The following is a 23,728-nucleotide window of genomic DNA, read 5'->3' as shown; positions in this document are numbered from 1 at the left end:
TCGGGCTCAGGCCCCGGTAGGGGGCATGCAGGAGACAGTCGATCAATGACTCATCACTGACGTTTCTAGCTCTCTCCCTCTCTCTTCCTCTCTCTGAAATCAATAAAGACATGTTAAAAAAAAAAAAATTCTACCTATTCTTTCACATGAAGACAGCTATCATGTTCCTGAGTCTTCTTGCTTCAGTTCCTTTAATTTGTCCTAATCTAGTGGTTCACCAGCGAGCATGCTTCAGGGTCCCCAAAGGGCCCGAAGCTTCGGGACTGCGCCCCAGCCCCATGAATTGGAGAAGTGTGGCCCGGGGCGCAGAGGGGGCGCAGGGCAATCGGAGCTGGTTCCTGGGGCACGTGGGGGCCTCACTGACCAGCTGTCAAATGCTGAAAGCGGTGAGGAGGAATGTGCCGCTGCCACTTGAGAGATCCAAGTGTCACGTTTCCTTTGTGCATTAACCCATCATTCTTTATTCTCTGCGGTAAAAGGCTGCAGTACTCCAGGCGGCGTCTGATGGGTACCTCGCACGAGATTATCACTCCCTTGCTAGAGGAGGGCTTTGTCGTTCTTGCTATCACATCAGAAATTTACTTGTTAGCTAGAGTTTTAAAAAATCTCACCTGCGTTCCCACTCGCCCCTCTCCTTAACTGTGCAGTTGTTTGTGGAGGCAAGTATAAGTTGTAACACTTAGAACACAATGCCTGACTTGTGCTCTCATTATAATAATTATTATTAACTTCATCTTATTCGCTATGACCATTACGAAAAGGGGTTACCACTTAAAATAAGATGTGCGGTCGGGCCCCACCTCCTTCAGCTTCAGAAATGAAAATACTGCCTCGCGTTGCTCCGCTTTCGGATTTTCAGACCACAGCACAGCGTCTCATCGCTCGGCTTGGAGCCCGCTCAGGCTAACTAAGCCCCGCCTCCAGAGCGGCGTCTCCCTGGCCCCGCCCCTGCCTCGGCTGCTAGGCGACTGGCGTCCGCCCCGCCCACTCCCAGATCGCGGACGTGCGCTGGGTGCGGTCGCTGATTGGCTGGCTGGGGCGCAGCTTGATGGCGTCGGGCAGACGAGCCTCTGTCCCAGCTGAGGCCCGGGGCGAAGGCCACCAGGGTAAGGGGGCCGGCGGCCCTAGGCGCTGCGGCCTCGGGGAGTGGGGAGTGGACGCGCGAACTCTCCCTGCACTTCGCCATGAGTTTCCTAATAGACTCCAGCATCATGGTTACCTCCCAGGTGAGCCACTGCCTCCTGCCCCGGGCCCTCGGCCTCACTTTTCCGAATCGCCCTCTTGCGGCTCAGCGACGCGGGCGGGCCGGTGTCTCGCCCCCTCTCTCGCCGCCTGGCCCTCCGCGTCCGTTCCCCGAGCTCGGGAGGGTCCTGCGCCCCCGCCCTGGTGGTCGGGAGGCGGCCTGCGGCAGCCCGCACCCCGCCCAGCCTCCATTCCACCCTTCCCCGTACCCCCTCTTTTCTGTCCACTCTTGGAAGGGGTCAGGGGGCCTCAGCGCCCAGAGCCAGGGCCTCGAGAGAAGGGAGCGGTCCCCAAAGGGCCCCGAAACTTGCGGACGGCGCCCCTGACCCACGGGTTGGAGAAGTGTGGTTCCCGGCGCAGAGTGCGCGGCGGGCCGGCGGGCCAATGGGAGCGGGCTGCTGAGGACACGTGGGTCCCCGCTGGTCAGACGCGGGATCCGGGTGCGCGGGAAGCTGCCCCTGTCGCTGGAGGTCTGCAAAGTGGGAGGCTTCCGTGGTACAGTAACACGTCATTCTTGATGCTCTCTGCTGCCCGTGCTCCTCGGGTCTTTTTCTGACTCTCCTTTCCTCCCATGGGCCACCTTCAATCATTCGTGCAGTCCTGGAACTTTTTATCGACCAATATATGAAGCTCTGAGGGTTCAATCATAAATAAGACACTGGCTGTCCCGGTTCTATAGAAGCTTCGCCTAGTGAGCTTCTTGCTTTTACCCGGTCATTTGTTGAATCACTCTGTTTTGTTTTCTTCATAGCATTTATCAAAGCGCTGATATTATTTATGTATTTTTTGACATCCTGTCTTGGTCATAGCTGAATCCCCCCTCAAGTGCAAGCACTCAAATATTTGTTGGCCAACTCTTTTCCACCCTCATTTTCCAGTAATTTAAAGTACTTTTTATTTTATTTTTTCCCCATTTTTCTTCAATTTATTGGTGTGACATAATTTTAATATACGTTCCAGGTGTACAACTCTATAATCACCATCTGCATATTCTGTTGTGTATTCATCACCCTAAGTCAAGCCACCTCCCCTCATCATTTCTCCCCCCTATATCCCCTTCTACCTCACCCTACCCCCTTTCCCTCTGGTAATCACCACACTGTTGTCTGTGTCTATAAGGGTTTCTGTTTGTTTGTTTGTTTGTTTGTTTTGTTGGGGGGGTTGTTGTGGGATTTTTTTGTTTTCTTTCTTGCTTAGTCCCTCACTTTTTACCCAGCCCTCAGCCCCCCTCCTCTCTGAAAGCTGTCAGCCTGTTCTCTATCCATGAGTCTGTTTCTATTTTGTTTGTTAGTTTATTTTGTTCATTAGATTCCACATATGAGTGAAGTCATATGGTACTTGTTTTTCTCTGACTGACTTATTTCACTCAGCATAGTGCATCCATGCTGCTGCAAAAGGTAAGATTTCTTTCTTTTTATGGCTGAGTAGTATTCCATTATGTAAATGTACCACAGCTGTTTTATCCACTCATTTACTGATAGACACCGGCTGCTTCCAAATCTTGGCTATTGTAAATAATGCTGCAATGAACAGAGGTGCATATATTCTTTTGAATTAGTGTTTTGGGTTTCTTCAGAGAAATTCCCAGAAGTGGAAATACTGGGTCATAAGGCAGTTTCATTTTTAATTTTTGAGGTAACTCCATGCTGCTTTCCTCAGTAGCTACACTAGTCTGCATTCCCACCAACAGTGCACGAGGGTTCACTTTTCTCTGAATCCTCACCAACACTTGTTGCTTGTAGATTTATTGATGGCAGCCATTCTGACAGGTGTGAGGTGATAGCTCACTGTGGTTTTAATTTGCATCTTTCTTGATTAGTGATGTTGAGCATCTTTTTATGTCTATTGGCCATCTGTATGTCCTCTTCGGAAAAGTGTCTATTCAGCTCCTTTGCCCATTTTTTAATTGGATTGTTTGGGGTTTTTTGGTGTTGAGTTTTATGAGTTCCTTATAAATTTTAGATATTAACCCCTTATCAGATGTATCATTGGTGAATATATTTTTCCATTCATTGGGTTGTCTTTTCATTTTGTTGATAGTTTTCTTTGCTGTGGAAAAACTTTTTAGTTTGAAATAGTGTGATTTGTTTATTTTTTCTTTGGCTTCCCTTGCCCAAGGCAGTATATCAGAAAAAAATGTTGCTACAAGAAATGTCTGAGATTTTACTGCCTATGTTTTCTTCTATGACTTTTATGGTTTCAAGTCTTATATTTTAATCTTTTATCCATTTCGAGTTTATTTTTGTGTATGATTTAAGATGGAGGTCTAGTTTCATTTTTTATACATATCTGTCCAGTTTCCCCATCACCATTTATTGAATAGATTGACCTTATCCCATTGTATGTTCTTGCCTATATTTTGTTCCATTGATCTATATGTCTGTTTTTATGCCAGTACCAGTCTGTTTTGATTACTATGGCCTTGTAGTATATAGTTTCATATCAGGTAGTGTCATTCCTCCAACTTTTTTCTTCTTTCTCAAGATTGCTGTGGTTATTCAGGGTCTTTTTGGTTCCATATAAATTTTTGGAATATTTGCTCTAGTTTTGTGAAATACGATGTTGGTATTTTGATAGGCATTGCATTGAATCTGTAGGTTGCTTTGGGCAGTATGGATGCTTTAATGATGTTAATTCTTCCTATCAATGAACACAATTTATGCTTCCACTTCTTTGTATATTCTTCAGTTTCTTTCTTCAGTGTCTTATAATTTTCCAAGTATGAGTCTTTTACATCCTAGGGTTTTTGTTTGCTTGTTTGTTTAAATTCCCACTTGGCCCGTCCAGGCGTGGCTCAGTGGTTGAGTGTCGACCTAGGATCCAGGCAATGGGGGTTCGATTCCCGGTCAGGGCACATGCCCGGGTTGCGGGCTCGATCAATGACTCTCTCATCATTGATGTTTCTATCTCTCTCTCTCCCCCTCCTTTCCTCTCTCTGAAATCAATAAAGATATATATTTTTTAAAAAATTTAAAAAAAAAATCCTCACTTGAAGGTATGTTTTTAAGAGAAAGAGGAAGGAGGGGTGGGGGGGAGAGAGAGAGAGAGAAACATTGATGTGAAACAGAAACATCAATCAGTTGTCTCCCACAGTGCCCCGACCAGGGATTGAACCTGCAACCTAGATATGTACCCTGACCAGGTACTGAACCTGCAACTTTTGGTGTATAGAACAACGGTCCAACAAATAAGCTAACAGGCCAGGGCTTTATTTTTATTTTATTATTATTATTTTTTATACAATTGTAAATGAGATTGTTTATTTCATTTCCTTTTCTGATAATTCATTATTGGTATATAAAAATGCAATTGATTTCTGGACATTTATTTTGTACCCTGCTACTTTACTGAATTCACTTATAAGTTCTGGTAGGGTTGTGGGGTTTTTTGGTGCAATCTTCAGGGTTCTCTACATACAATATTGTGTCATCTGCAAGTAATGACAGTTTTACTTTCCAGTTAGATGCCACTTATTTCTTCTTGTTGTCTAATTGCTATGGGTAGAACTTCCAGTACTATGTTGAGTAAGAGTGGTGAAAGTGGACATCCCTGTCTTGTTCCTGATCTTAGGGGAAATGCTTATAGTTTTTGCCCATGAGTATGATGTTGGCTGTAGGTTTGTCATTCACCGCCTTTATTTTGCTGAGGTATGTTCCCTCTATTTCCACTTTGCTGAGAGTTTTTTATCATAAATGGGTGCTGGATTTTATCAGATGAATTTTCTGCATCTATTGGTATGATCATGTGGTTTTTATCTTTCATTTTGTTTATGTGATGTATCATGTTTATTGATTTGCAGATATTGTACCAGCCTTGCATGCCAGAATAAATCCCACTTGGTCATGGTGTATGATCTTTCAATGTATTGCTAGATCTGGTTTGTTAATATTTTGCTGAGGATTTCAGCATCTATGTTCATCAGGTTATTGGCCTATAATTTTCTTTTGTAGTGTCTTTATCTAGTTTTGGAATTGGGATAATGTTTGCCTTGTAAATTGAGCTTGGGATTCTTCCCTCCTCTTGAATTTTTTTGGATTAGTTTGAGAAGAATAGGCGTTAGTTCTTCTCAGAATGTTTGGTTAAATTCACTGTAAGGCCATCTGGTCCAGGACTTTTGTCTTGTGGAAGTTTTGTTTTGTTTTGTTTTCAAATATGTCCTTATTGATTTCAGAGAGAGGAAGGGAGAGGGGGAGAGAGAGAGATAGAAACATCAATGATGAGAGAGTCATTGATCCACTGCCTCCTGCACGCCCCCCACTGGGGATCGAGCCCGCAACCCGGGCATGTACCCTGACCGGCAATTGAACCACAATCTCCTGGATCATAGGTCGATGCTCAGCTGCTGAACCAGATTGACCAGGCGGAAGTTTTTTATTAATCCTTCAATTTCACTAGTTGTAAACTGTCCAGATTCTCTTATTCTTCCTGATTCAGTTTTGCAAGATTGTATGTTTCTAGGAATTTGTCTGTTTCATCCAGATTTTCCAATTTATTGGCATATAGTTGTTCATATTTTCTTTTGTTTATTGTTGACTGTACTACAGCTGTCCCCCATTTCCCCCCCTTTACTCTCTTCCATCGAAGCTCCACACTAACCCAGGTCTTCATCACACTATTGTCTGTGCCCATGGGCTATGTATATATGTTATTTGCTTAATCCCTTCCAATCCACCCCACCCCCATCCCCTCTGAGATCCATCAATCTGTTCCATGCATCCATGTCTCTGGATCTATATTGTTTGTCAGTTTATTTTGTTTATTAGATTCCACATATAAGTAAGATCATGTCATATTTTTCTTTCTCTGACTGGCTTATTTCTAATCTCATAATAATCTCCAAATCCATTTATGCAGCCACAAAGGATAAGAGGTCTTTCTTTTTTACAGCTGAATAGTATTCCATGGTGTAAATGTACCACAGCTTTTTTATCCACTCCTCTGCTGATAAGCACTTGGGCTGTTTCCAGAGCTTAGCTGTTGTAAATAACACTACTCTGAACATAGCGGTGCATATATTCTTTCTGATTGGTGTTTCAGGATTCTTAGGATATATTCCCAGAAGTGGGATTGCTGGGTCAAATGGCAGTTTCATTTTTAATTTTTGGAAGAAATTCCATACTGTTTTCCATAGTGGCTGTACCAGTCTGCATTCCCACCAGCAGTGTACTAGGGTTCCTTTTCTCCACATCCTCGTCAGCACTTGTTTGTTGATTTATTGATGGTAGCGGTTCTGGCAGCTGTGAGGTGATACCCCATTATAGTTTTAATTTGCATCTCTCTGGTGATTAGTGTGGTTGAGCATTTTTTCATATGTCTGTTGACCATCTCTATGTCCTCTTTGGAAAAGTGTCTATTCAGGTCCTTTGCCCAGTTTTTAATTGGATTGTTTGTCTTTCTCGTGTTGAGTTGTATAAGTTCTTTATATATTTTGGATATTAGCTTCTTATCAGATGTATTATTGGTGAGTATGTTCTCCCATATAGTACGTCTCCGTTTAATTCTGTTGATAGTTTATTTTGCTCTGCAGGAGCTTTTTACTTTGATGTATCCCATTTGTTTATTTTTTCCTTTGTTTCTCTTGCCCTAGGAGATGTATCAGTGAGAATACTGCTTCATGAGATGTCTGAAATGGTTTTAGCTATGTTTTCTTCTAGGATTTTTATAGTTTGAGACTTACATTTAAGTATTTTATCCATTTTGAGTCTATTCTTGTGTATAGTGTAAGTTGATGGTCTAGTTTCATGTTTTTTCATGTACCTGTCCAATTTTCCCAGCACCATTTATTGAAAAGACTGTCTTTACTCTGTTGTATGCTCTTGCCTCCTTTGTCAAAGCTTGATAGACCATAATGGTGTGGGTTTATATCTGGGGTCTCTGTTGTATTCCATTGATCTATATGCCTGTTCTTGTGCCAGTGCCGGGCTGTTTTGTTTACAGTGGCTTTGTAGTGTAGTTTGATATATGGTATTGTGATCCCTCCAAGTTTGTTCTTCTTTCTCAAGGTTGCTGAAGCTATTCGGTCTTTTGGGGGTTCATATAAATTTTTGGAATAATTGTTCTAGATCTGTGAAATATTTCATTGATGTTTTAATAGGGATTGCATTGAATCTATGGATTGCTTTGGGTAATATGGACATTTTAATTATGTTAATTCTTCCTAAACATGAACACAGTATATGTTTCCATTTGTTTGTACCTTCCTCTTATTTCTTTTTTCAATGTCCTATAGTTTTCCAAGTATAGGTATTTTACTTCCTTGGTTAACTTTATTCCTAGGTATCTTATTTTTTTAGTTGCAGTGGGGATTGCAAAAGGGATTGTCTTTTTAGTTTCTCTTTCTGAGATTTCATTATTGGTATATAAAAATGCCACTGATTTCTGGATATTAATTTTGTATTCTGCTACTATGCCAAATTCATTTATTAAATCTAGTAGTTTTTTGGTGGAGACTTTAGGGTTTTCTATGTACAGTATCTTGTCATCTGCAAATAATGACAGTCTTACTTCCTCCTTTCCAATTTGGATACCTTTTATTTCTTGTTCTATTCTGATCACTGTGGATAAGATTTCCAGTACTATGTTGAATAAGAGTGGTGATTTTTATCCTTCATTTTGTTTATATGATGCCTCACATTTATTGATTTGTGAATATTGTACCAGCCTTGCATCCCTGGAATAAATCCCACTTGGTCATGGTATATGATCTTTTTAATGTATTACTGGGTCCCATTTGCTAATATATATATATATTTTTAGCATTTTGGTATCTATGTTCATCAGGTATCTTGGCCTGTAATTTTCTTTCTTTGTAGTGTCTATTTCTGGTTTTGGAATTAGGATAATGTTGACCTTATAAAAGGAGCTTGGAAGTCTTCCTTCCTCTTGAATATTTTGGAATAGTCTGAGGAGAATAGTTGTTAGTTCTTCTTGGAATGTTTGGTAAAACTCCCCTGTGAGGCCATCTGATCTATTCAGATTTAATGGTTCTTCCTGATTGAGTTTTGGAAGATTGTATGTTTCTAGGAATTTACCCATTTCACCCAGGTTGTCCAATTTGTTGGTGTACTGTTGCTCACTGTATTTTCTTATAATTATTTGTATTTCTATGGTTTCAGTTGTTACTTCACCTGTTTCATTTCTGGTTTTACTTATTTGGACCCTCTGTCTTTGTTTCTTGATGAGTCTGGCCAAAGGTTCATCAATCTTATTTGTCTTTTCAAAGAACAAGTTTTTTGTTTCATTGATCTTTTGTATTGTTTTTTTAGTCTCTATGTCATTTATTTCTTCTCTGATCTTTATTATTTCCTTCCTTCTGCTTCCTCTGGGATTTTCTTGTTGTTCTCTTTCTAATTCTTTTAGTTGTAATGTTAGATTGTTTAGTCAAGATATTTCTTGTTTCTTGAGGTAGACTTATAATGCTATGAACTTCCCTCTCAGGACTGCTTTTGCTCAGTCCCAAAGATTTGGGATTGTTGTATGTTCATTCTCATTTGTTTCCAGGAAATTTTTATTTCTTCCTTGATTTCATTGGTAACCCATTCATTGTTTAATTACATGCTATTTAGTCTCCATGTGTTTGAATATTTTGAGTGGGTTTCTTTTGTAGTCAATTTCTACATTCATACCATTGTGATCCAAGAAGATGCTTGATATGATTTCAGTCTTTTAGAATTTGTTAAAACTTATTTTGTGTCCTAACACCTTTAGCTTTTTCTTGTCTGAGAAGCTCTTATCTCTGCTTCAATTTTAAATGATAGCCCTTCTGGGTAAAGTAGTCTTGGTTGTAGGTCCTTGCTTTTCATTACTTTGAATAGTTCATGCCAGTCCCTTCTGGCCTAAAATGTTTCTGTTGAGAAATCAGCTGACAGTCTTATGGGAGCTTCCTTGTAAGTAGCTAATTGTCTTTCTCTTGCTGCTTTTAAGATTCTCTCTTTGTCTTTAACCTTTGCCGTTTTAATTATGATGTGCTGTGGTGTGGGCCTTTTAGGGTTCATCTTGTTTTGGACTCTCAGTGCTTCCTGGGCTTGTGTGCCTTTTTCCTTCACCAGGTTAGGGAAGTTTTCAGTCATTATTTCTTCAAATAAGTTCTTGATCCCATGCTCTCTCTCTGTTGTCCTTCTGGTACCCCTATGATATGGATGTTGTTACACTTCATGTTGTCCCAAAAGTTCCTTAAACTATCCTCATTTTTTAAAATTCTTATTTCTTTTTGCTGCTCTGATTGGGTGTTTCATTCTACCTTGTTTTCCAAATCATGATTTGATCCTCTGTTTCATCCAACTTACTGTCTATTTTAGTGTATTCTTCATTTCAGATATTATGTTCTTCATTTCTGACTGGTCCTTTTTATGGTTTCTGTGTCCTTTTTCATGCTGTTGAGCATCCTTATAACCATTGCTTTGAACTCTATATTTGATAAATTGCTTGCCTCCATTTCATTTAACTCTTTTTCTATAGATATTTCCTGTTCTTTCATTTGGGGCATGTTTCATTGTCTCCCCATTTTGGCTGCCTTTTTGTGTTTGTTTCTATGTATTAGATAGATCTGCTGTGACTCCCAGTCTTGGTGGGGTCGCCTTATATGGTAGGTGTCCTCTGACACCCAGTTGTGCTGTCCCCTTGATCACCTGTGCTGGATGCTCCAGGAATGTCTCTTATGTGAGTAATGCGAGCTATCCTGTTATATTTGAGTCTTGATTGCTATTGGCTCATTTGTGCATAGGATCTGCCCTCTGGCTGGCTGACTGTTAGACAACCCAGACCACAGTGTGCGAGATTTTGTGCAGGTGCTGACCACAGCTTATTGGATCCTGCTCTGATGTAGTCTGAAGCTGGGCACTGAGTATGTTGGTTTTGGGCCACTTGGGATGGACTCTTGTGCAGACCAATCAATGTCAGACACTGCCTGTGACTGACCCTGATCAACTCTCTGGAGCTACAAGTGATCTACATTTTCTAGCTGCCCTTCTGGGCCTTGGTGAGGGGGAAAGGGCCAAGCCGCACACCAATGTCAGCTTTTACCAGTACCTGTTTTTGGGGCAGGTCAGCATAGTCCCAAAGCACCCCAAGATCTACCTTCGCCTGCCAGTTGCCTGTTAGGCTTAGCCACTGGAAGACCCCCTAACGGTACTCAAGCTGCATGAGGTACATTCTCAGTGAGTCACCAGGTAGGGGTTATGTTGTTCACCAACTTGATACAGGTTCAAATTCAGTGCCAGTGTTGGGTGTGAGTCCACTCAGCAAATGTCCCCAGGTATACCAAGTATAGCTGCCATCCACTCGGTGTTTGCTCACCTTTGTGTTAGGGCAGCATCTCAGGGAGTCAAAAGGGTGAAACCAACAGAGTTTGTCAGTCCTAAACAGACCGAGATTTGGCATGCGAAGGGAGGGCTCTGTTCCAGTGCCGCACGTGAGAGAAAATGGCCCCTGTCCTAGAGCCACACAACTCAGTCTGTCCCAGATTTTGCCAGGAGGAGAGCGAGCTCAGCAGGGTGTGCCATAGGCAAGGGGGAGGATGGGGCTAGTGGATCTCTTGTGAGAGTAAGGTACCAGTCAGGCTTTGGTGGGGGTTATGGCCCCTGTACCAAAGCCACATAATTCAGTCTGTCCCATATTTTGCCTCGACCTCGACAGGGCAGAGCCACCAGGAATCAGTCAGCCAAAAGCCCAGAAGGTGGTTCTAGTTGGTGTCCCGTGAATGGAAAGCGCCAGTCAGATTCACGGGAAAGTGGGAGTAATGGCCCCTGCCCCAAAGTTACACAACTCAGTCATTTACACCCCCTGACCTCAGACCTCTACACCCTGGCCAAAGGAGCTGACTCCTCAGCAGGGCATAAGCTCCCCAGGGTGGGGCAAGATGGAGTCCAGAGTTTGGGACTATGGCTTTCCCCCAGGCTGATGCCACATGGAGGGGAGTGTTCCACCTAAGGAAGGTGGCTTCTGTGGTATGGGAAAATGTAAAGTACTTTTTCCTAATTGTTCTTTTACCAAGTGGCAAATGACAGAAACAGTTCCTTTTTGAGATTTAAAGTCAATTAAATCTTTGGTTTTTTGACCCAGGTTTCATATTGCTTCATCCTAATGCTTCTCTCTTTCAAGGAGAGCATTGTCCTTGGCTCTTGAAAAACTTTTATTACATTTTAGAAAGTACAAAACAAGGAACACCCTAATACAATAACTATTTTGAAATTTACAATCCCTTTTATAGTTTTCATAATTATTGGTTTTTATTGACTGCATAATATTCAAATGTATCAATATACAAAAATCTGGACATGTAATTTTCTTGCTTTCCTAACTTCTCTAAGGCTTCCTGTGCCCTTGGTGACAACTCAGGGTTATTTTCAACCCTGTGTGAACTCAAGAAAAATGACAATATTTGAGTATCTTTTTTTCCACTCAGTATAAAAATAAAGGTGTCAGTGAGGAGATTGGCATTTCATGTAGCCGCTAACTAAGACTTTTAACATGAATGTAATTGATTGATAAGTTGATCCAAGAGAGTGGCTTTCTGATCTTTTATGCCATCTAATACTTTAACTTTCACACATGCATTCCACATGCAATATTAAATTCTCAAACCTGCTCTTTACAAATGAAGAACTAAGACCTAAAGAATCCACTGCATGTAATGTTCTGTATACAAATATTTATGTGGCTGCTTCATCATTATTTAGATATCAGTAAAAATGTCACTTGGCGAAGGCTTTACCTACTCCCCCCACCCAGTCAAAGTAGCCTCCATTCGAGCCACCTTCTTTCTCATTTCCCTGTTTCAATTTCTTCTTAGCATCCATCAGTATTGTTTGTGTTTTAGTTAAATGTAAACTCCATGAGCCCAGGGTATTCTTTCTTGTTTTCTGCTGTAGTCCCTAACATCTAGACCAGTTGCTGGCACACAGTCGTGGCCTGGAAAATATTTACTTAATGAAAGCATCTATGTAGAGAGGTGTGGTTCCCTTAGAAATGCCTGCCCGTCATTTTTCCTGTCTTACATGAACTGAAAGATTTATTTGAAATGAAATCTGAAATTAGAGGTCATATATTGAAAGTGGTCATTCTCAGGTAACATCTTGGTTGTAGAGATGTTCACCATGTCACAAGATAAAGTTCAAACTCTTCCTATGGCTCACATCTTATGATGAGACCCAGCTCTTTCCTCTGCAGCCTTGGCCCTCACCATTTTCCCTTCACTTCATACTCTAGCCTTCTACTTCCTTACCTTCAGATTTCCAGCTTGCTCTCTCTTTCTGGACCTTTTACCCTGCCGCTTCACTTCTTTCTCCTGGCTAATTCCTTCAGATTTCAGCACGAACAGCCAAGAAGCCTCTCCCACACTAGACTGTATGTGTCCCTATACATAATGCTTCCATAGTACTCTTTGCCTACTTCCCTTGTAATATCACTATAATATAATTACATTATCATCGTGTTTTGTAATTACTTGTCTGTCTCCTCCACAGATTATAAACTCCTTCAGAGCAGTGACCATGCTCTCTTGTTCACCATTCTGTCCCTAGGACCTGGCACATATTAGATACTAATAAATATTTGTTAAATAAAGTAGTAAATAAATTATTCAAGAAAGGGATCTTTTCCAGTCAGTTCTTAATAACTGGCCATCTTTTTTTTTTTTTTTTTTTTTTTATCTATAGCTAATTTTCAATGTAGGAGTGATTTTTTAAAATTTTTTTTTGTAAAAGCAACTGTTATCTAACTCATCTTTTGAGCCTTCTGTACAGTCATAAGAGTTGCTAGTTCCAGAGTACATTCTAAGTCCCAAGGTCAAGACTGTATAATTTAAAAAATATTAACTCTCTGTTTTGAATAAGAAGTTGTGCACCTTTTATATGCAAAACTGTTTGAAAATGCTTTTTTTTCCTTCTGCTTGTTTTTCAGATCCTCTGTAATTTTACCAGAATTCATATTTATCTTGGACTTAATTCTCCAGTTGCTTTTTTTTTTTTTGTATTAGTTGAGTAAAAGTCTTAAGCTTTTTTGTCAATGTGAAAGAAGTCCACAATGAAGTATTAAAGGTATAGACCTCTTCCTCTTTTTCTTCCGTTTCCCATCCTCTCATATATATTTTATCATTTTCTCTTGTTTTCTTTTCCTTATTTAAGTTCCATTTCAGGGCAGTCTAGGTGTTACATACTGTTTTCTTTTTTATCATCTACCTTCATCGTACCACTCACAGTCCTGAATGCCTAACTTCTCCATCCTCAGACATGACTCCATAAGTCATGTCAACGTGCGTGGCCTCTAAACTGGGAATTTAAGTATCTTCTCCGGTGGTGATTTATAATAGCCAGAGGGTCTCCTAGGTGTTCTAGGGGTATTTTCTCCTAATCTGCTCACCTCTTTCCTTTTCTTCTCAGTCTGAAACTACTTTCTCACACCCTCTTGTTTCTTTACCTACATACAAAACTCTACGCTTGGATCACTGCTGTTGTTTGTCCACTACTAATTCAGGGCCTGAAGGCTGATGCGGAAAATCATGCAGCTGTGGAGATTACCAATGCCACGAGTTTATGGACACCCTCAGCTCTGAATCATTTTTTCTTTGACTTTAATTGGCAACTTGTTCCATTCCCCTCATTATTTCTCTGAGTCTTTATCACTCTCCTCATAGTCCCTTTTTCCATCCTCACCTCTCTTACTCTCAGCAGATGACCTTGCCTCCTACTTTAGCAACTAAAGTGAGGCTGGAAGTGTGATCTCCTTCTACTTCCTACCCCTTAATCCAAGCAGTTACCTATACGCACAACCCCTTCTTCCTTCCATGTCAGGTGTACTCCCTACACCTATTGAAAACCATCTTTGCCACCTGTGCCTTTGATCTTGGAGCAGCTTATTGTGAAGTGGCTGAAAGCACAAACTTTTAGAGTCTGTCACTCAGACTTCAGATTGAATCCTGATTCTGATACTTACTGTAAACAGATTAACTTTTGTAAGCCTCAACTTTCTCTGAAATGAGAGCAATCTAACCTACCTTATCAGGCTTTTCTGATTTAGTGACATTATCACACTAAGCACTCAGAGTTCCTGGAATATAGCAAATGGTCAATAAAGGATAGCTGCTGCTAATAATGGTAAATTAATAACATTGCCAACTCATCCTGATACCGGAAAGGGGACCTGGCCCTGAGTGGGCTTGCCTAGGGCCAGCCAGTAGTGTGTGGGTTTCTTGACTTCATGCAGGAAAGATTTCACATCACAAGTCCAGGTGAATTTTAGAGTGTGTTTATTAAAGCTGGGGACAGTGAAACAAGAAAGGGCTGGGGAAATGAGCCTAGGCTGGTCTGCTTTGGCTCACTAAGAAGTCAGAGAAAAGGGGAGTTTGGGGACAGGTTCCAGGGGGTGGGGGGGTGTCTAGGGTGAACTGCCGCGGTCCATTGCTGCCTTGGTTGCAAGCCTCTTGGGGTCCATTAGAGTTTAGTAGATGCACGCCTGTGGGGGAAGAGGGAGACTTAAGGTGTAGGGATGCTCCTGGAGGGAGAGTGGTTTAGGGGAGGATCTCAGTAGAATATTCATCAGTTTTGTGTGGATGCACCAAAATGAAGATTATTCTCTTAACCTCATCTGTCCTTGGGTGTGGTTGGCAAGCGGTGCTAATTGGATTTCTGCTGTCTCCCTGAGTAGGGTGATTTAAGCTATTTACCCTCTGGTTGGGGAGGAGAAATGCAATTCATTTACTCTAATCCCTAGTTTAGGGAAGATAGGATTTACTAGATGGCTGCAAACTGCTGTTTAACTCTCTGCCTCAGTTTCCGTGTTCTGCGTGTCCTGCTTCTGGCCTGTCTCAGTCCTCCAGTATCCCATCAGCTCCTTCTCATGTTTGTTTATCCTCTTACTCTGCTTTCTTCCTCTGGGCCTATAAGCTTTACCCCACATTCTTCTCTAGGCTACTATCTAAGAGAATGTTTTCTCTCTCATTCTTGGCTCTGCCTCGGGTAATTTGTGCTTCTGGTCTCGATTGCCTTACCCTCAGCCCGCTACAGTCTGGTTCCTGCCTCCGTCTCACTATTCAAACTGTTCTCCTTAAGGTCAGCACTGACCTCCCTTACCAAACCCTTTGAACGTTTTCCAGCCCGGCTTCATTTAACACTTTTTTAAACTCTATCCCCTTGGTTTCAGGAAACCACACTCTCCTGGTGTCTGTTCTTTCTCTGACCATCCCTTCGCTTTCTTCTTCCTGGTCTCTTTCCATTCCTACCCTCTAGTGTTTTCGTCTTGGCTTATGGCTCTCCTCACTCTACATACTATTCCTGAGTGATGTCATGTACTTTAGTGGTTTCAACTCTTAGGTGTATCTCAGCCCTGCCTTCACAATCTATATTGACCTGGGTGACCCTTAGGCACTTAGCATTTCTAACCGTGAACTTCTCATCTTCCCCTCTCCCACGCCCATTCCCAAACCTTTGCTTCCTCCAATATTCATTGTATAGATTGGGCGCCTCACTCATCCTTGATTCCTCCCTGCTGATTTACCTTCTAGGTACTACTTAAATCCTCTCCGACAACTCTCATCTGCAACAACCTCTGTAATGTTTCTCTTTCAGCAGTGTTGTTTCTTTCAAATGCATCTTCGGTGTAGCTTCCATAGTGCTCCATATAAAACAAACCCAGCCATGTCTTTTTCCCATTGAAATGACTCCTCATCACCTGTAGACTATAATCCAAGGTCCTTAGGGTGGCCTCTAATCCTCCTCACTAGCCTCATTTTTAAGCACTTCATTCTTTGAATTTTGTCTTTCAGCCATACCAAGCCATGTATAGTTCCCAGCTTATGCCATACTGTTTCTTACCCTGTGCCTTTAATCGTGCTCTTTGCTCTGGGAAGAAAGCCCTGCCTGCCTACCCCACCCCTTGTCTTTTGCCTGCCTGACCCTTTTTCATCCCTTAGCAGAGTGATTTTTTAATATTTTAGGAGTGATGGAAACCTTTGAGTGTGTGCTAAATACCGTAGAACCTCTCTTTGGAGAAAATGCATATGATCCCCAAATTTGAACATACCAGGTTTTAAACCTAACCTAAAACCTCCTTCAGCTAAGGTATTATCTTCTCCAGAAAACTCTGTCCTAACCCACCATAGATTGGGTTGGTCTCCCTTTTTCATATTCATATCATGTGCATATTTCGCTCATTGCATGTCCCATATTACATTAAAATTATTTAGTGTCTTTACCACTATACTTTGATCTCCTTGAGGGTGCTGACTATCTTACTCATCTCTGTATCCCCAGCACCTAGCACAGCACATAGAAATTATTACACACACAAAAATTAAGGTTGAACATTCCCAAAGAACAAACCAGCATTCAGCAAACATTTATGGAGAGCCTGCTCTGTGCCAGGCATTGTGCTGAGTACTGAGGATTATTAACAAGACAAGCACAATCCTCGCAGAACTTACAATCTAATGGCTGAAGAAAGTATGTGTCTGTATGTCCTTGTTTTTTACTATGTACAATAAAAGAGTTTGTAAGCTTCCATCTCTTCCCACGTCCCTGCCAGTTCCTCTCCTCTGTCACCAGCTTTTAGTTAAATATATTCTATTACTGTTTTAGTTCTAGTATTTCTATGTTTAAATATCCTTTGTACCTTTACATATCTTTATATAACTTTGCACCTTTAAATGTCCTTTTATATCTGTTAGTTGACTTATCAGTTTTAATATTCTTTGGACTCAGGTTATGAAAGATAAGTTAATCTACACTTAAGTTACTTCCTGTCTTCTCTCCCCTTCTGTTTATCCAGTCATTTATTACTTACATTATTTCTAAGTTGTGGCTTAATTTTACATATTTCTAAAGTTGTTTTAGGCATGGCTATACATTTTTAAAACTTCACTCTTGCCCCTAGTCTTTTTTTCTGTGGTTTTTCTAGTCATTTTGTAGTTGGCTGAAATTTCCTACAGTTTTTCTTTTACTCTGTCTTCTCCTATTCAGACTTTGTACCTCAATATCCCTGAATAGAAGTAGCAAGAATATTAACAGCAAGATTTATTGGGTACTTAGTGTGCTCAGCACATTTATTATTTGTTTTTGGTTTTTAATTTAGCTTATACAACTTTATCATAAATAAATGTTTGATTTTTTTTTTTTTAATTTCTCCCATCCCCACTCTTTCCTCCCCTTTGGCAACCATCAGCTTGTTCTCTGTATCTGTTGGTCTGTTTTGTTTTGTTTGTTCACTTGTTTTGTTTAGATTCCACATGTAAGTGAAAGACAAATTGTGGATTTGTCTTTTTGTTTGACTTTTTTCTCTTAGCACAATACCCTTTAGGTCCATCCATGTTGTTGCAAATGGCAAGATTTCATTCTTTTTCTTGTTGAGTAATATTCGACTGTGTGTGTGTGTGTGTGTGTGTGAGAGAGAGAGAGAGAGAGAGAGAGAGAGAGAGAAGGAGGGAGGGAGAGAGGCATCTTCTTTATCCGTTTATCTATCGATGGATATCTAGGTTGCTTCCATATCTGGGCTATTACTAGTAATGCTACAATGAACATAGGGGTGCATGTATCTTATAGAATTAGTGTTTTTTGTTTCCTTCAGATAAATAACAAGAAGTGAAATTGCTGGGTTGTATGGCAGCTCTGTTTTTTATTTTTTGAGAAATCTTCATACTGTTTTCCATTGTGACTGCACAAATTTACAATCCCAGTAATGCCCATGAGGGTCCCCTTTTTTCCACATCCTCAACAACACTGTTGATCCTTGATTTATTGATGGTAGCCATTCTGACACGTGTAAGCTGGTATCTCATTGTGGTTTTATTTGCATTTCTCTGATGATTAGTGACATTGAGCATGTTTTCATATGCTTGTTGGCCATCTGTATGTTCCCTTGGGAGAAATGTCTCTTCAGGTCCTCTGCCATTTTTTAATTGGATTGTTTGGGGGTTTTTGGTATTAGGTTTTATGAGTTCCATATATTTTTTTGGATATTAACTCCTAATTGGATGTATCATTTGCAAATATCTAATCCCATTCATTAGGTTGTCTTTTCATTTTCATATTGCTGATAATTTCCTTCACTGTGCAAAAACTTTTTAGTTTGTTATTTTGATGTTTTGTTGAGTTTTAATCTTAAAAGGATATTGAATAAAAATGTATGTATTTAAATCAGACATCTAAAAAGTATGTGGTAAGTGCTTTGATAAGGGAAGTAAGGATAGAATAGGGATTGTATGAAAAGAGAAAGTTATTTTTACTTGGCAGGTCAGAGAACGCCTTCCAGAGGTAAAACCTGTAGGATAAGTAGGGAGGGGACTGGAGGGAAGTTCCTGTTAGAGGCCAACATCTGCAGAAGTCTTGATATGAAACAGTGTTGTGTCCAAAGAACCAAAGGCAGTTCCGTGTGGCTGAAAATGTGACTTTGGTGGGTAGGAGGACACAGCAAGAGGAGGAGGTGTCTGTTAAACTGCTTAAGAGTCCACACTTGCTCCTCAACTCAGTGGGAAGGCATAAGGAATTTTAATCTTTAATAAGGTTCCTAGCTGATATAGGAGAAGAGGGGTTGTGCCAGAGTGTGTGTGCGTGTGTGTGTAAAGAAGGTTCTGTTTACTTGAGATAAACAAACCAGCTTGAGAGCACTGAACGGAGCTGTCATGTGGCTGCTGCCTCTGATGCCCTCCCAAGCCAAACTGACACAGTGGCATCATGCGATCTCTTGGCTTTACACTGAGATGGAAACCACTTACATGGATTAGGAGGGATGGTAGAGAAGCTAAGAACGCCCCATGAAGGAAAACCTATAAAAAATACCACTCTTTCTACTACTTTCTATTTTGTTTTTTTAATCTTCTTTCCCATGAAGTTGTTTTGTCTTTTTTTTTTTAATATTTGCAAACAGGGATCATCTGTAAGTAAGCAAGTTTCACTGACTCCTTTTTTATTTGCTAACTTCTCTGGCTCGTAAAAGGATTATCATTAAGATTATAGGAAAAACATATACTTTAATTTTTGTCTAACTTAGAAAACGTTTTAAAACATGAATAACTTCAAAGGTTGAAGAGCATTTCAATATCTACTCCCAATGTTGAGGATTTTAATGAATAGATCTTATATGAGTAGATCTCATCTTTAATGTCTGAAATAAACTAGTTAACAGACCTTTTATCATAAAGTACTCTATATAAGGCATTTATCAAAAGCTTATGCATATTTACTTTCTATCTCCTTTCTCCTTCAGATACTTTTCTTTGGATTTGGGTGGCTTTTCTTCATGCGCCAGCTGTTCAAGGACTATGAGGTGAGAGGAAATCATTCTGATGATGCTAATACTGTATGAATTTAAATTGCTTTAAAATGGGGCAAAAAGAAGGCTTCCATTAAAGAAAGGTCATGTTCACTTCCAAGATAGGAAGTTTTTGTCAAATGAGCCCTGTGTAATTCTTAACTTGGAGACTATGATTAGGCGTAGCTGATTTTTTTTAAAAGCAAGTCGTGTATATAGCCAAGAAGCCAGGTACAAGAAATGTCATGCCTTGGTTACATCAGTGTGCACACCAGTAGCAAAGACTTATTCTTTGGGAGAGAATTTAACTTATGTCTCATAAATGTTCCTGTTCATTTGGGCACCTGTCCGTCAATGTTAATGACCAATCTTACATCCTAAATTAATTCCAAAATCCTAAGGCTGGTCTGGTTCTTACCTTAAGCCTTGAATTCCGAAAAATATCAGCCTCGACTGGACTTTCCCTACTTACTCCTCTTTGTTTAGTAAAAGCTCAGCGGCTATCGGCTGTTTTGCGGCCCTTCCTAGAACATCCTCCGTTAAACCTCCCTGGTGAGATTGGACTGTGGTCTGAAAGAGCCTGGGATTCTAGAGTTTCTGTTCTGCACAATACTTCAAGACCTCCCAGGGAGGTTCCAGAACTGGTCCACAGTCTGCAGAATATTGAAGAAACCTCTTTAGCTCTAACATACATATATATAACCTGCCATTTTTATTGTCACTGTGCCTCAGGAATTCTAAGTGCTACTTATGACCCTGGCACTTCATTTTCTTGTTCTTTAAATTCTCCCTCCATAGAGGATGAGAGTAATAGTGACCCATGATTCAGAAGCACTACCTACTTTCTTTCTTTTTTTTAATTTCTATTTTATTTTTTAACATATTTTTATTGAATTTATTGGGGTTACTTTGGTTACTAAAATTATACAGGTTTCAAGTGTACAATTCTATAATACATCATCTGTATATTCTATTGTGTGTTCACCACCCAAAGTCTAGTCTCCTGTCACCATTTATCCCCACACCCCTTTACCCTCTTCTACCTGCCCCCACCCCCCTTTTCCTCTGGTAATCACCATACTGTTGTCTATTTATGAGGGTGTATTTTGTGGGGTTTGTTTGTTTTTCCTTAATCCCTTTACCTATTTCACCCTGCCCCTCAACCCCTGTCCCCCTCTATCTATGAGTCTGTTTCTATTTTTTTTATTTATTTTGTTCATTAGATTCCACATATAATTGAAATCATATGGTACTTGTCTTTCTCTGACTGACTTATTCACTTAGCATAATACCTTCTAGGTCCATCCATTCTGTTGCAAAAGGTAGATTTCCTTCTTTTTACAGCTGAGTAGTAGTCTGTTGTGTAAATGTACCACAGTTTTTTGTCCACTCCTCTACTGATGGGCACTTGGGCTGCTTCCAAATCTTGGCTATTTTAAGTAGTGCTGCAATGAACATAGGGGTACATATATTCTTTCGAATTAGTGTTTTGGGTTTTTTCAGATATATTCCCAGAAGTGGGATCACTGGGTCAAAAGGCAGTTCCATTTTTAATTTTTTTTAACTTATCTTTGTTATCGAAAGTATTACAGATGTCCCATTTTTTCATCCATTGACCCCCTCCAGCCTGCCCCCAGCCCAGCCCAGGCCTTCACTGCACTATAATTTTTTGAGGAAACTCCATACAGTTTTCCACAGTGGCTGCACCAGTCTGTGTTCCCATTACCTACTTTAATCTATTTCTTTAGCAACAGGCAAGTTACTTTTGTGGCCCTCTTTTAATGACTTGAGAATTTCTTCAAAATAAGTTTTCTGACTTATAACCCAAAGATTATCAATTCAATATTTCATACAAGAAAGTGAGCCTTAGTCTCTCTTTGGCTTTTGGCAGGTACGTCAGTATGTCGTCCAGGTGATCTTCTCTGTGACTTTTGCATTTTCTTGCACCATGTTTGAGCTCATCATCTTTGAAATCTTAGGAGTGTTGAATAGCAGGTGAGTAAGCGTGTTCAGTAGCTCTCCTCCTGAAGAGGCTTATGGGACTTTCTTTGCAGTAGAAGACTTTCTTGTATCCCATAGCTGAAAAAATTAACCATGTGGGTAGTTCTTACTAACTTCATTAACTGTGTTGATTTCACAGGCATGACCAAGTCTGATTGAAATTTCAGTGTTCCTTAAGGATCTGTTTTAAAACTACTCCTGTCCCCCTCCAGATAACATACCTGTTAGTTTATTAAACAGTCTACCCAAAATATTTCTTGCTTGTTAAATTGCAAGCTTGAGGGGTTGTTTTGTTTTGCCAGTGTTTGTATGTAGAGTATACTAGCTATTCTATATGGATTTTTGTTGTGATTTTTTATCACTACATGTAAATGTGTTTTAAGAATAAAGTGGCAGCAAAGGAACAGTGGCCTCTGCTGCCTACACTTCTGCCTGGAAGAAAGCTGCCCTTCCATCCCTCGCCCGGATGCCAGACAGTTCAGTTCCTCCCTGTAAGTCCCTAGTGCCTTTCCAGCTGCTGCCCAGCATTGGAGCTCAGAGAGTGAATCAACTCCAGAACCTGTTGGCAGTCCCCAGGAGCATTATGATAATCTATGTATGGAAAATCCCAGAAAATTGATCTTTTTATATTGCATATACTCCAAGGAGTGGATGAAGAAACTGAAAAGGGATTGGAAGGAATCACATTAAATATTGCTGGTAACAATCACTTAATGCCAATGGAAAGAGGAACAGGTGAAGATTTTTGGACTCTTCTCAGAACTTTAGAGAAGAATTGTATGTTAGATATCACCCCATAAGTGATGTGAGTGCATACTATGCTGCAAAAGTGCTTCAGAAACAGTCCCATTACTTAAACCTTATAATGATATTCTCCAGAGCAGGAGGATTGATTGCTAAAGCACAGCATAAGAATACAACTCTGAAATACTTAAGAATGACTGGAGCCCTGGCCGGTGTGGTTGGGCATCGTTTGGTTGGACATCGTTCTGCGCACTGAAACGTAGCCAGTTTGATTCCCCATTAGGGTGCATGCCCAGATCGCAGGCTCGATCCCTCCTCTCTCTCTAAAAATCTATTTTAAAATCTTTAAAAAATAAAAGAATGACTGGAAACAAGATTGAAAATAAAGGTGGAATGTTTTTTGCTGCAATGCTACAAGTTAATTCATCCTTAGTATGCATTGACTACATTCAGAATACCAGTTTTCAAAGGAGAATCTTGGCCCTGACCAAGAGTATTTTTTTGTTCACTGCTGAGCAGAAGTAGTGTGGCCTCCTCTTCAAAAATATAATCTTGTTAGGATCCTTAATTTTCTCAAGAGAGTGTCACTTTACCCTCAGCTCAAAAGACTCTTAAAATGCATGGATCACTTTTGATTGGCACTATGGATTACACTTGTCCTCTCAAGCTCACTGCTCCCTCCCCATTTCAGAGCTGAACTGCTAAGTATGACTGCTTGGAGGATGTGTAGCTTTCTTGTTTCCCTGGAGGCTCTAAAGTGGGTGAATCCAGATGAGCAAAAAGCTGTCAGTATATCTAGACTAAGCGATACTGGCTCCCTGTAGGGCGGCCTTTACTGGATAGCTCTGTTTTATGATTCCTGCCATCTGTACTAAGGGGAAACAGTACGAAACAGTCTCTGAAACTCACTGATGTTTCTCTTGAAAGGATGGTGTTGATGACATTGTTAATTGCCCTCACATCTTCTTCCTTTTGAAGTCTTTGAAAAAATTTCATTGTGATTTTGGTAATAATTCAGTAATAATAAATCAGTAATAATTATGCTTCCTTTAAGCAATTGTTAAGATGATTATACATACCTTTTGGAACTTTATTTTTTTAATCTCTGTAAATGAGCAGATGGTATCAGCCTAGCTGACTAATTAGATGGGATATACTAAGTACTGAGTTCAAAGAGCAAGAGATCCTTTGGAAGACTAAAAGGATGAAAGTTGCTGTCTTCTCCTCGTGATAGTCTTTGGCATTTATTTCAGCTCCCGTTATTTCCACTGGAAAATGAACCTGTGCGTAATTCTACTGATCCTGGTTTTCATGGTGCCTTTTTACATTGGCTATTTTATTGTCAGCAACATCCGACTATGTGAGTAGTTTACCTTCTCATGTTGGCTCATACATTGAGGCTGTGGGAAGTTTTATTTCTACATTACTTTCAGTAGCTGTTGTTTGGGGCCACCTCACACACAACATCTTAAAAAGGTTGGCACAAAATAAAGAATGAATGAAT

General features: G+C 40.4%; 1 protein-coding gene across 4 annotated transcripts in view; it reads left to right on the top strand.

The window, feature by feature from the left end:
• Nucleotides 1-1,119: 1,119 nt before the first annotated feature.
• GPHRA (golgi pH regulator A) overlaps nt 1,120-23,728 on the top strand; it is a 63,461-nt gene continuing 40,852 nt past the window's right edge. For 2 of the 4 annotated variants that reach the window (XM_087827791.1, XM_016202388.2), the window contains exons 1-4: nt 1,120-1,226; nt 19,435-19,494; nt 21,371-21,474; nt 23,478-23,584. In XM_087827791.1, coding sequence (XP_087683917.1) covers nt 1,185-1,226; nt 19,435-19,494; nt 21,371-21,474; nt 23,478-23,584 — 313 coding nt within the window. In that variant the 5' untranslated portion in view covers nt 1,120-1,184. Of the gene's footprint in view, nt 1,227-19,434; nt 19,495-21,370; nt 21,475-23,477; nt 23,585-23,728 lie in introns of those variants that run through there. The other 2 variants (XM_087827789.1, XM_087827790.1) reach the window with 2 other exon arrangements.

The sequence above is a fragment of the Miniopterus natalensis genome, chromosome 19 (assembly GCF_054644295.1).
Source record: "Miniopterus natalensis isolate mMinNat1 chromosome 19, mMinNat1.hap1, whole genome shotgun sequence".
In the NCBI taxonomy this organism is placed as follows: Eukaryota; Metazoa; Chordata; class Mammalia; order Chiroptera; family Miniopteridae; genus Miniopterus; species Miniopterus natalensis.
The sequence above is the reverse complement of the archived record's forward strand: the minus strand, read 5'-3'. Positions and strand labels throughout refer to the sequence as shown.